Source organism: Colletotrichum navitas, assembly GCF_030913465.1.
Source record: "Colletotrichum navitas strain CBS 125086 chromosome Unknown LY79scaffold_11, whole genome shotgun sequence".
In the NCBI taxonomy this organism is placed as follows: Eukaryota; Fungi; Ascomycota; class Sordariomycetes; order Glomerellales; family Glomerellaceae; genus Colletotrichum; species Colletotrichum navitas.
Window position 1 is genome coordinate 641,988 of NW_026850557.1, and position 12,856 is coordinate 654,843.

Genomic DNA, 12,856 nt, shown 5'->3' on the forward strand with positions numbered 1-12,856 from the left:
CCAACATTAGTCTCGAAACCCGGCCTATCTTCAACAGTGGCAAGTAAGTAAGCACACGTTAATGTGTCCTTCGCCTAAATATTCGTCGCATGCATACGTTGGGACGTCAAATAGGACAACAACTAGCGATAGCGCATGCGCCTGAGCGTCAACTTATCGGGCATGCGGTTCACATAGTATGGTTTATCAGATGCGCCAATTCTTCCCCGCCACTTTTTCGCTCAAATTCGAGCTATTACCTACCTCATTTGACGAACCAGGTTTGGTCCATATAGCCCCCCGGTGGGGCCCGCTTGATAGGACCGAGCCACACAGTACAGGCGGAAGAAACGGCGCCGCCGAGTAGACTGACTAGGATAAGAGGACATCAAGGTTCTCTTTCGTGCGCGACTTCTGAGCCTGGTTTTACTACGTATTGTGACGCTGTATCTTTTTCGTATGCAAATAGACGAGAGCCAATTTACTGACCTGCGGGCCCCCAGGGGACGGACGGTTCTAATTCTGTACCGTCGTTGCAGCGACCCTTGAACGGCTCGGTGGGGAACAAAGTGGCATTCGAGAAGACTTTTACCCTGAAAGTCCAAGAAAACCCCGCGACGAGAACGTCGAGGCAGGACATCGAGACAGGACATCTCGTTGACAGAACACGGATTCGATACAAGAATCACGGCGCGAGAAGTTTCCTTTATCTTACGACCAAGAAGGGCTGATGCTTATCCGACGATATGGCTACCGAAACCCGTTCAACCGCCAGCAAGGTCAAGAGTAAGTTATACTGAACCCGGTGCCCTTCCCCGGCGCGGGAGAGATGTCGGCTGACTTTACTTTGCTGGGTTCCTAAGCCTTCTTCCTTGGTGACGAGGCAAAGTCAAGAGAAGAGAAGCGGCTTGTCCAAAAAATAGGTATGTCGTCAATTGTGCTCGGCCCCCCCCCCCCAATTGCCCTTTCCGACTAACAGTTCTATTCAGATTTCTTCATCTTGGTACGCAATTGAATTGCAGCATCGACATGGCTCAATCCAACTGACTCCTGCAGACCTACTGCTGTCTTAGTTATTTCTTCAACTTTCTAGGTAAGTGCTGCGTAGAGCCTTCTACATGCCGGAGGGGCTGGCTGACAAACTGCTCCAGATCGTGCGGCTTTTGCCAATGCCTATGTAAATCAACCCATCAGGAACGCTCATCTGGACATTTGAAAATACTGACAAGACTTTGCGTTAGGTTGCTGGCCTTCGAGAGGCTTTGCATATGAAGGGTCATGATTACAACACAGTGTTGTCGGTGACTACGGCAGGGTAAGATGATGGCTGTGCAACAACACATATTTCGCGAATCTCCTTCCTGACGCACGTTACAGTATGGTAATTGGTCAGACCCCCCATGGCATGATCATCGGTCTCCAGCTTGTCCGCCCGAAAATATGGTTGCCAAGCATGGTGCTTTTTTGGGCTTTTCTGACCATGGCCACCGCGGCCGTCAAGACCACGACACAACTCTGCGTCATCCGCTTCCTGCTCGGCCTGGCGGAGGCCAGCACCTACTCGGGAGCCATTTACATCATGGGATCGTGGTACAAGCCCCAAGAAATTTCGAAGCGCACTGCCATCTTCACCGCCTCGGGCCAAATTGGCACCATGTTCGCCGGTGTCATGATGACGGCCATTTACAAAGGCATGGGTGGCCTAGCTGGTCTCGGGGGATGGCAATGGGTCTTCATTATTGGTAAGTAATCAACGCAAGCTAACAACTTGCGTGAGACTGGTTTCTGGTATGTTTTGGTAGCAAATAACACTAACGATTCGCAGATGGCATCATAACTCTTCCCATTGCCATTTTCGGCTACTTCTATTTCCCCGATATTCCCGAGAACACGAGCGCGCGGTATCTTAGCGAATCTGAGAAGACGCTGGCAGTCAGGAGGTTGCCTCCAGTCATGAAAGACTCGCACAAGGTCAATCCCTTTTCTCTGCTGAAACGCCTTGCTCTCATGCCTACCTTGTAATTCATTGTGCTATCCCTCTTTCTAGGCAGGACGGCTAATCAAAACGCAGCTGGGTCTTGGTGCTCTGGTCCCCCGTTTGCGCCACCCTCGAGGCCTGGGTAGTCCAGGGCAACTTCATCCTCTGGCTCAAGTACCACGCCGAGCACTTTACCCAGACTCAAATAAACACATATCCCTTGGGCGTTCAGGCTGTAGGTATTGTGACCAACATTCTTGCCGCCTGGCATATGGACGCCACCGGCACCCGCGTTCCAATGGTCGTCCTGGTTTGTATCATCCAGATCGTCTGTGCCGCGATGCTGCTTGTTCCAACACTGCCGTTCGCCGGCACGATGTTTGCGTTTTACCTTTCGGGCTCCTCATACATGGTCAACCCCCTGGTCTTTGGTTGGGCAAGCATCATCCTCCAGCGTAGCGGTGACGAGGCCGTTCGAAGTATGACGATATACGCCATGAACATTGGTTCTACGACGCTGTACACATTCTGGGGTATCGCCTTATTCGCCGCTGATGAGGCACCGTACTGGAAAAAGGGCGCCATCTCTATGATCGTATGCTCTGTGGTTGTCCTCGGATTCATGGGACTCGTCATCAAGGTGCGTTTATAACAGCTCGTGTGGCCACAGGCGGGTGACTGACATGAAAAATCCCAGATCGATAAAGATTCGCTTGCCAAGTATGGCTCGATGACGGTCGATGACTTTGAGGCCTCCGAAGCCCGCCAGACTCAAGCGCCGCCGGACGATTGTGGCTCGGGCAGTGATGACCAGAAAGCCAAAGCCACGTCGACAAACACTCCCATTGAAGATGCTAAAACCAGGTAGTATGGGCAACTAATTTCGCTTTGTCGACTCAACAAAACCAAAGTTCATGACGTTAGAGGTTGACGGCACGAATGGCTATCAGCATTCCTCGGAGGCAGAAAAATTAGGAAACCCACTTGCAAACAAGGGTAGACAACTAATATGTTGCTTTAATCTGTAAACAAAACAACGCGTTGTATGGCGGAAACAACTACAAGGAGCAAGGGCTTACCTGTCTACCAGCCTATAAGAAGAACGGTTGATTATTTACATGCAGTCACATGACCCATGCTGCAGACAAGAGGTAGTCTGTTAGCCCACTACCTTGGACAAGCCACACTTCAGGCAAAACCAATAATACATATACATCTCCTTTCTTCCCTAATATGGAGCTTTGCCTCACTTTTGTAACATAACGGTATAAGAATCTACTAGTACTTACGAGTTTTCGAGGGGCTAGATCGGTGTGTTGTAATACTAGGCATTACTACGGGAGCAAACATACAGTAACGGAAAAAGACCCCCAACAACCACCTCGGACCACGCCGAGTACCTAGACAACTCCCCGCAGAACCAACTCGCCACCCACAACCACCCCTCGACGTCGGACAAGCACTCCATGACCTGCCTTCGCGTCGGGTCCGGCGCAGTGGCGATCAGAACGAATAACTCCGGGCGCACGTGCCAGCTCACAGGCGTGATCGACAGCAACGACGGCCGCAACAGCGGTGGCATAAGGCGGGGAGTGAGTCCTGTCTGTCCAACGCTGCCGCAACCCGGCTGCTTCTTCCCTTCTCTTTCCTTGTTACCCCCATCCCGCAGACTCTACCACCGCCTCTTCATGCCCTTCTTTTATCGCCCGCCAAACATTCATTCCTAAGCGAACAGAGATCGGAACCAGACAACCACCCCTCCTTCACTAGATACTCCTGCAACGGCCGCCGCCCTGGACAACGTCTAGACGCAGAACTGCTTCACAGATGACATCTACTCGTATTCAAGAGAACGACAGCAGAGTGGCCATGTAAGCAAGCCAACAAACAACGTTAATCACATATACACACACAGCCATGAACACATACAAAATCAACATATGAACTTTTTTTCATCCGCACCCCACCCCCCCGCTTCTTTTCCCCTCCTTCGCTCTCCCTCTCCATCTTTTTTCCTCCCACGAAAATGACCAGAGAACTCTCTGGTAGCGCCCAACCCCCCCACCTAATCCACTCCAACTGCGGAGCCGCGTTCGACGCCGTCATCGATGATACCGTCGGCGGATGGGCCGCTGAGTGTTCGCAGAAGAGCCCCTCATCCAGCGTGGCTAAACCAGCCAGTGGTCCCGTCTATCACCAAAAGGAAAAGAGACGACAGGGCCGGGTGGATATGGCATGCAGAATACTACCTTGGCAACCCCGCTCGCGCCTCGGCAACTCTGCCCAGTATTCAGTACCTGGGTTCCACGAGAAGTTCGTCATTCATACGTCGATATCTACAAAACGGCTTCTGACCCTTGATCGTACTCTCCTGCGTAACCCAATCCTTATCTTGTGGAGTCATAGTGGAAGGAAGTTATGAGTCCATTGCCCAGACTTCGATGCCCAGCCGAGCATACGTTCCATCTGTGTCAACGTCCACCGGGGAGACAGATCTGGAAACACCAACGTCGGCCTTTCTCGCGATTGTGTTTCCCCATTCGGCCTGCAAATTGAAACGTAGACAAGGCTGCCGACATGAGAAGGGTCGCAAGCCGAGGTACCCACCGTTCCGATACGATAATGGATCAGTCGATCAAGGGATCCCTAGCACATTCGTCATTTCAGGCCAGCAAAGATCTCTCAACGGATTGCCAAAAACAAACAATTACCCGGTGGTTAAACGCTCCCGATAGGAGCTTGTTGCAGTTGGAGCATGTCGAAAGGAGGGGAACTGCTGCGTGTGTAGCACGTCGGAACCATTCCCATGTCGTGCAACCTAGACGCGTCGTCTGATACTCTTGGCCACTGGTCATACAACATAAAAACGATAAAACTCCCTTAACGAGTCACATGTTTCCCTTTTTGCTCACATTTAGACTTCTCCCTGACTCAGACTGTATCGATATCAAGGTCCGACTGAGCTGCGCAACAATGGGCTCCATCGATTATGCCGACTACGTCGATAACGGCCGGCTCAACGGCAAAGGGTTTTGCAGTGACGCCCAAAGCACAAACATGGACTATGATGTGACTATCATTGGCGGCGGCTTTGGCGGTTGCTATGCGCTTCACCTCCTGCGCAAGCAGGGCTTCTCGGCGCACATTGTAGAGGCCGGGTCTTCCATTGGAGGCGTGTGGCACTGGAACAGCTATCCGGGCGCACGAGTCGACTCAGAAGCGCCTTACTATCAACTCTCCGTTCGTGAAGTCTGGAAGGACTGGACGTGGACGGAGCGGTTCCCCGGGCACGAGGAGCTCAAGAGGTATTTCCGACACATCGACAAGGTCCTCGACATCTCCAAGGACGTCAGCTACAACACTACCGTCGTAGGTGCGGATTTTGACACCGATACTGCGATTTGGATCGTCAAGACGGACACTGGCCGAGCCATCACCTCGCGGTTCCTGATCTCGGCGACAGGCAGCTCGTACAAGCGGTACGAGCCCAGTTTCGCCGGCAAGGAGTCCTTCAAAGGCACTGTGGTGCACTCGGCGGCCTGGCCCGAGTCCGGTGTTGATTTCCGTAACAAGCGGGTTGCCATCATCGGGGCCGGGGCGACGGGCGTGCAATGCGTGCAGGAGATTGCAAAGCAGCCGGGCGTGGAGCTGACGGTGTACGTCCGCAACATCAACATCGCGCTTCCAATGCACCAACGTCCAATGACAGAGGCCGAGCAGCGCACCTTCAAGTCCTTCTATGGAGTTCTGTTCAAAGCGGCAAGAGAGAGTGGTTACGGCATCCCGTCTGAGTACAACCCAAAGTCGGCATTAGAGACCACGGCTGAGGAGAGGGATGCGTTGTGGGAAGAGCTATGGCAGCGCGGGGGCTTCAACTTCCAGGCGAGCCAGTACACAGACTTCCTGATCGATGCAGAGTCGAACCGCCTGGCCTATGAATTCTGGGCCAAGAAAACGCGTGGGAGGATCAGGAACCCGCAAAAAAGGGCCATCCTGGTTCCCGACGAACCGCCGTACCCTTTCGCGACCAAGAGGAGCAGCCTGGAGCAAGACTACTACGAGTGCCTTGACCAAGACAACGTGGAGGTGGTTAACGTGAAGAGCTCGGGCATCCGCGAGTGGACTCCGCGGGGCATCATGACTGAGGACGGGAGGGAGAGGGAGCATGATATCATCGTACTCGCGACGGGATATGATAGCATGACTGGCGCGTTGACGAACATGGGGTTACGTGGCAAAGACGGTGTCGACTTGAAAAAGAGGTGGAAGGACGGCGTCTGGACCTATCTCGGCCTCATGACTCGGGGGTGTCCGAATCTCTTCTTCGTATACGGGCCACAAGGTATGTCACTACCATGAAGAACCCTCTCTATTCACATTGCACCGGAGGCTTACCAAGTGCGGAAACAGCGCCCACGGCTTTTACGAATGGGCCTCCGTTCATAGAGAAGCAGGTCGAAGTCATTGGCGACTTCCTCACCAAGATCCGTAAGGAGCGGGTAAGATCCGTCGAGCCACGCCCGTCGGCAGTGGAACACTGGAAGACAACCATTCTTGCCAACCACGAGCCGACGCTTTTCAGCAAGTGCGACTCATCGTGGTACGTGGGCGCCAACATTCCGGGCAAGAAGAGGGAGCAGCTCAACTACCTTGGCGGCATCCCCCTTTACCTCCAAGCCTGCCGAGACGGCACGAGCAACTGGGACAACTTCGACGTCGTTAAAGAAGAGGAAGGTAGGGAGGTTGTCGATGCCGTGAGTGTTCGTCCGATGGAGGGGATCACTACCTAACGCAAACATGCCCGCATGGCTGCGTTCTGATAGCATTGCGTAGCAAATAGAGATATGCATAGCGTTATGGCGTGTTATGGAAAACGTCGTAAAGCTGGGATAACTATATGTGGCTAGTATTAGTTGTGTACGCCACAGGTGAGGCTCACCAAACGACGCAGATAGGATAACTACTTTACGCTCTCTTTGACAGACGCTGCGGTTCATCATGGGGGGGGGATCATATGGTTGTAGAGACAAGTCGAAATGCTACCTGGATCTCATGGCCATGCAAAGAGATAACTGCTTGGTGATGTTGTATAACTGTATCGCGCATCTATGTAGTGTCAGAAGAAGATTCCACGGGGGAAAGTTACGTTCGGTTCGTCCTGACAATGTCATTGTGGGGTCGATCTGGCCAAAGGCGGATGGATCATGAGGAAGATGAGATTCATGAGATAGCGCCATCAACGCAAACATCGTTCCGATCTCAACCAAAGACGCCATCTACCCACCCCGCGATGTTTCTTGGATGGTTGGACTGGACACGAATAAGACCGAGGACTGGACATGAATAAGACCGCGTTGTCCGGCTGCCAAGACTCAACCGAGTAAGAGACGAGACTGTCTGGTTAAAGTGAGGCCGCGTAGTTTCATGGATTGAATGGCTAGGCAGTGGCGGCCATCGGCACAATTCCCACCTCTCAGGTCTTGGCCTCTGGTACGTTTTTATAATTCTATTTCCGTCTGTTCAAAAATCATGTATCACCAAAAGTCTGTTCAATGCCCTGGGCCTCGTTGGATTGTCCTCACAGCGGGGTGACGAATCGTGTCTGGGCTACCTATAAGCATCTCCGCATCTCTCTCTCTTCCGCTCAAATTGCCGCGATATTTCCCCAAAGCTTCATTCTGCATGTGGGCGCACCTTTGGGGCCAACACAATCAACCTCATTCCGTCCGAGGCTGCTGAAGATCGGCAGAAGAAGCCTTTCAACTACGATCCATACCGCCAGCCCTTACTCCCTTGAATTGCGCCTCCGCTGACACCCGGCCAGAGCCCGCAACGACGCACCCAAACTATATCGTCTCTCACCCAATCCGACGACGACCCTGACACACAGAACAGCCTTTGCCTCATCACCTACCTAGTTCAGACGGGGGCGGGGGGGGGGGGGGGGGGGGGGGTGCATCTGCCCGCTGACCTAGAACCTTTTTGCGAGATCTTCGGCTGGAGCGGGATAGCTCAGACCACTACAGAGCCATCCCTCCGCAGCTCTCTGGTTGCTAAGTGGCGATGTCTGGGAAGGGGGAAGGCACCCAAGGCATAACGTCCTGACTAAGCTTCGGGAAGTCTAATCGGCTCGCTTCAGGCGCGTCGAGACTCGGGTCGGTTGGGCATTTGTGTATCTGGCACAGACCTCAGGCGGCGCCCGGCACATTTTTGCAACTCTCAAGCTTATGCAAAAAATGCAAGGGTAGGCGATGTTCGGATGGCGGGGGAATCGGTGCGGTAGGGTCCGGGGATCGAATGGGCTTGTATCGCGAAGCCCCTAGCCGTCTCTGCATACACTACACGTACTTCCGACATATCGAGCAGGCATGCCAGTGGCAGAGGGCAGGTGTGGCACAAACATATGTGGCGCATGCGAGGGCAAGGATCTGGGCGCCACCACAGTCAGGGTGGCTAGTGGCTGTGCAATCGATCAATTGACGTCATGAGTCACCAGTGGCTTGTCGGCAGCCACACTTCATACAACCAAGGGAAGAAACCTGATTTTGGACGTCTTGGGAAGATTTGATGTTCAGGGGAATCATTATATCGTATGTGGCCCTCCCTCCCTCCTGCTCTCCACAATCGTTTTGTAGTTTGTGGCAAAAAAACAAAAACAAAAAAACCCATTTACCGAGGATTAGAACATCATTTGATTCATCAATTCGAAGCTTGCGGAGCCAGATGGCAAGTGAGCTCGGCTATCAGGAATGAGTGGCTGACTGCGAGTTATAGAGCATCGGATGAGTCGGATGTCGCTGATGACATAAGCCCACCGGCAGAAAGCTAGCCACGCAGCCAAATGGATGGCATCGGCGCTGTGACCAAGCCTCTAAGAAGGTTAACTGGCACACGCTCCCCATACCAAAGCCGAAGATCAGGCCTCGAAAACCCAAGCATCAATCATGTGTCCTGTGATGTTCGTGTTGTGAAGTTCACTGTTCCCCCAACTGGGGATCATGTGCCGACGGGGGAAGTGAACAGGCCCTTGCCTGCCGTTTCGTCGACTCCGATCGGCGAGGTGCCGGGCCTCCAATGCGACCCTGGTGACTCGTGAGCACCGTTCCACTGTCATAATCAATAAATATGAGTCGTGCAGCAATGCCCTTCCTGTTGCGCTTGCGCAAAAGGCCTAGTTCTCCGATAATGTGGACCTACGGAGCGCAACCCGGGGAGCCACTGATGCTACGCTTGCCCGGACGGCAACCATCTTGCTGGGAAACCCTCTGTCGGCATACTATGCCAAGCATATCACGAAGTGGAGCAGGCCGGCGGGCCGGAATGTGGGAGGCCAATTCCGTGGCCGGTCTCAGGCCGAGCCGGGCGCTAAGGGGGGAATCCTTGGAATATGAAAATATAGCAAGCAAGCATATGGACAATATGGGGTTGGAAGAAAGACTCTCCTCTGTCTTGAACCTTCTATCCGGGATTTGGCTGGTCGCACCTCGGCATAACATTTCTCACTAGGCTTAGAGTCACTGAGTTCCAGTGTCGGAAAAGGCTGGCGTTCTGGAACCCATAATGAAAAAGTATCAACTTGGACGAATCTGCCTGCCATACATAGCGCTCCACGGACTCCCCGGTAACGAGCCGATGTGGGCGATCAAACCAACTCCATCCCCTCGAGAAGCAGTGGAAGGATTGTAACGACTGATGCCATGGGTGATATTGGATGACAAGCGCAACAGGATATCAGGGGTTCCCCATCACAGGATGGTCTGGAACTGTAGAGTTGGACCGTTCTATCCGTACGCAGTATAGTTGATGTTTAGTGAAGCCCCCTACTCTTTCACGGAAGCTCTACCGATATATTGGCGTATCGTGGCTCGGTAATGGTTCCCTAACGGGGGGACTGGCAAGGTGTTCTGGCGTTCTGGACTGCCGCATGTGAAACAAGGCCGCGCAGTTTCTATTTTTGAACCACGACCACAACGTCATGGTTCGCACACCAAATCGCTTTGCTGGGGCTGCCGTAATGCTGATCTCGGCGCATAGGGGTGTGGAGCAGCGGAGGAATCAAGCTAGCCAGTTATGTAAGCTTACCCGGACCCCGCCTGCCCACCCCCTCCCCTCCCCCCTTGGATGAGAAGGAAGAGGTCTTTTCGGGAATGTAGGAGGGCGCTCGGGCCCGGTAAGGGTACTCAGTTACGAGCATGACCCTACCTACTACCGGTACTAGCCCGCCAGAGACCGAGACGGTTTGTGTTCAGAGGGATGGAGCTGCGAGCCGACTCCAACGATTGGAAAATGCCGATACAGCGCCGGGGTCGGTTTCGAGTCTCAGCACATCTCCAAAAGTCATGGCCGCACCAATGTCCCCTCAGCCTAGCACGCACTGATGGAGCGCAAAAGTGGGTAGACGGCTCACGGTCCAGGTTCCAAACCGTCACCAAGGATAGGCGAGATGGAGAGGAACATGTTGTTCATTCCAAGTCTACGGTGAGAGGTGGCCGCGCTACACGTCCAATTTCCAATGGGTATCGGCCTGACTAAGAGCAGATTCGCAGGGAGGCTGTAGCATGCTGTCTTAGCCTCTATTCCGCATCGCCATGGTGGGTGTAGGCTTCGGCAGAGAGCAAAAGTCTAAACCCGCCCTACCGGCGTCTCTGTTTGATGTTATCAGTTTGACTCTGGCCGACGGACGGCAGATAAACAAGTGAAGGCCTGAGTCGCTCATCTGAGTTCCTTGGGCTTTCCTTATTTCCATGGTGGGATCGCTCACGGGCGTCGGCTCGGCTGCATAGCCCGGGGACGGCGGTCAGAGGAATGGATTAGTATTGTTAACGGCCGTCGTGGCAGTGCATGAATTATCGAGGTAGGGGCAGGGGACGGAAATCACCATCAACTTGCGCACCCCCACAGTGGCGTAAACAACGTGATGAGTAGCAAGCAGCATTTCCAGAATGAAGCGAAAAAGATGCTCGGGGCTGGAGCAGCGGCCATGGAATGGCTCTGCGTTGTGCATGGCCACATGCGACCCCTTGATGAGGCGAGAGGTCAGTTGAACTGAGCGTTTTGTTCAGAAACGTAGCGATCGTGATGTGGGCAGAGGCCGGAAGCCGCGAGTCAAGAGCGCTGTGGTCCAGATGCCAGATAAGCTGAAGAAGGGCGTCTAAAATCTTCCGGATAAGACCATGAGGCCGAAAGAGGGCATTGAGCATGTTCGTACTCCGTAAAAAGAAGGAGATAGGTCCCGTATCTAAACGAGGGTTCAGTGTGACAGGCTGTGAGAAGCGACGGGATCTGGGGGGGCGGGGGGCTGAATAGCCGGTGCATATCAAACATTCTCCAAGCCTTCTTCGAGCAGCTGAGGAGCTAGGGACAGATTGACGATCATGAGCCTGTTAGGGGTTCAATGATGGAGGCTGAGCACGCGGGTAAACAACCTTCTTCCGCGCAGAGGCCAGACAGCAAGGCTCTCATTTGTTGATGGTGGGCAGAGCAGAGCGAGCGAAAGCAAGCTCGGGGACTTGCATCCGCCCGAACCAGCGATACCTGTGTTCGCATGCAACATTGGGTTATGGGGACATGTACCTGTTACACGGTGGCTTAGATAATTGTCCTCGCAAGCGAAAACCCCGTCGGGTAGCGAGTTCGCTCCGGCTCAGCGCTTGCTCGTACCTACCTAGGGTAGGTACCTAGTCTACATGGTACCTAGGATGGGATTCGGGATTCGTGATCAATACCGGCAACCACCTCAAAGCTCGACGAGACTCGGCCAAGAAATTTTTTTTTGTTTCTTTTTTGGAGAGGGGGCGAATCCTACAATAGTAACAGAGGCAGCGATGGACTTGCAGTGGATATGTCGTTGTTGTTACCTTTGCTTGCACGTGTTGGACCGAAAACGAAGGAGGGGAGAGAAGAGGTGGAGGGGAAAGAGGGGAAAAGACTCTTCAATAAGGCGTGTGTCGCGGGCATCGTCGTCAGCAACTTTTGGAAACCATCGCCTCGAGAAGCAGGTCCTCTTCAATCTCTTATCGAAACACACGGTGGGAGTGACGAGGCCCATGAAATCGAACAGCGTCCAGAAACAAAACAAAACAACAACCAAAAAAGATGCCCAACGGCGTAAGACTAGAAAAGGACCCTCCCTTGCCTGGGTAGTAGAGGACGACGACGACGACGACGACGAAGCGAATAAGCTCAACAACCCAAAAGAGCAGTTGGCGTCGTCATCCTCAGGATGGGGACATGTACCCTTATCGCGGGTGCAGCTGCAGGAAGGTACACTGGGCACAACTCACGGCGTGCGAATCCGTCCGGGGACGACTACGTAGTACTGTACCTACCTACCTTGCATAGCTGCTTGTGGATGGTGCCTGCCCCCCTTCAAAAGTCCTTCCTGCCTCTTAACAGCCAGCGTGTTGCCTGCTGTAGCCATCTTGCCATTGCCATGTTGCACCTGCCACTGCTGTACCTGTAACGGTGAGTAAGAGAAGGAGTAAGAGCGAAGGAACACACCCACTCTCCCAGTGCAGGGCACCTTCTTCGGGCCATTATCGGCCAAGGACGCCCGGCCCCGTCTCTCTCACCTCCCCGCACTAGTCCCAATCGGGTGTGCTTGTCCATAGGCTTACGCGTCCCTCTTTCCCTTTTCCCTCTTTCCCTCCCGGCGGCCCTCCACCCCCCTTTTCTTACTCTGGACTGTTTGGAGGCTGCTTATCCGTTCTGCTCCTCGTTTCTCGTTCCTGGGCACACAACATCAACCATATCATCCCTGCTCAGTCCGGCAAGAGTCCGCTTGGCCCGCCCTTCTTACACTACACACACCCCTGGTCTTTCGAGGACCAGGCACCCAAATCATTCAAGAAACGAAATCCCCGTGCTCTGCTCCCTTTTGCTACGTTTCCCATACATCCA

At 53.5% G+C, this 12,856-nt stretch overlaps 2 protein-coding genes across 2 annotated transcripts; both read left to right on the plus strand.

The window, feature by feature from the left end:
- Positions 1-627: 627 nt before the first annotated feature.
- LY79DRAFT_52041 (major facilitator superfamily transporter) lies at positions 628-3,124 on the plus strand. The gene is made up of 10 exons (XM_060555235.1): positions 628-765; positions 843-902; positions 969-982; positions 1,036-1,072; positions 1,131-1,156; positions 1,221-1,294; positions 1,357-1,721; positions 1,805-1,997; positions 2,051-2,597; positions 2,655-3,124. The coding sequence occupies exons 1-10, from the start codon at positions 726-728 to the stop codon at positions 2,823-2,825; spliced, it is 1,527 nt and encodes a 508-aa protein (XP_060417589.1). The 5' UTR covers positions 628-725; the 3' UTR covers positions 2,826-3,124.
- Positions 3,125-4,930: 1,806 nt separating this feature from the next.
- On the plus strand, positions 4,931-6,747 carry LY79DRAFT_509190 (cyclopentanone 1,2-monooxygenase; the record flags this gene model as incomplete). Its single annotated transcript, XM_060554029.1, has 2 exons — positions 4,931-6,299; positions 6,368-6,747. The coding sequence occupies 2 exons, from the start codon at positions 4,931-4,933 to the stop codon at positions 6,745-6,747; spliced, it is 1,749 nt and encodes a 582-aa protein (XP_060417590.1).
- Between the last annotated feature and the right edge of the window lie 6,109 nt (positions 6,748-12,856).

What these genes read in the sequence shown, in the direction of transcription:
- LY79DRAFT_52041 (XM_060555235.1), top strand. Translation starts at nt 726, where the DNA reads ATGGCTACCGAAACCCGTTCAACCGCCAGCAAGGTCAAGA. An exon ending in TTATTTCTTCAACTTTCTAG is followed by an intron (nt 1,073 to 1,130) that starts GTAAGTGCTGCG and finishes AAACTGCTCCAG; the next exon opens with ATCGTGCGGCTTTTGCCAAT. An exon ending in TCATGGGACTCGTCATCAAG is followed by an intron (nt 2,598 to 2,654) that starts GTGCGTTTATAA and finishes GAAAAATCCCAG; the next exon opens with ATCGATAAAGATTCGCTTGC.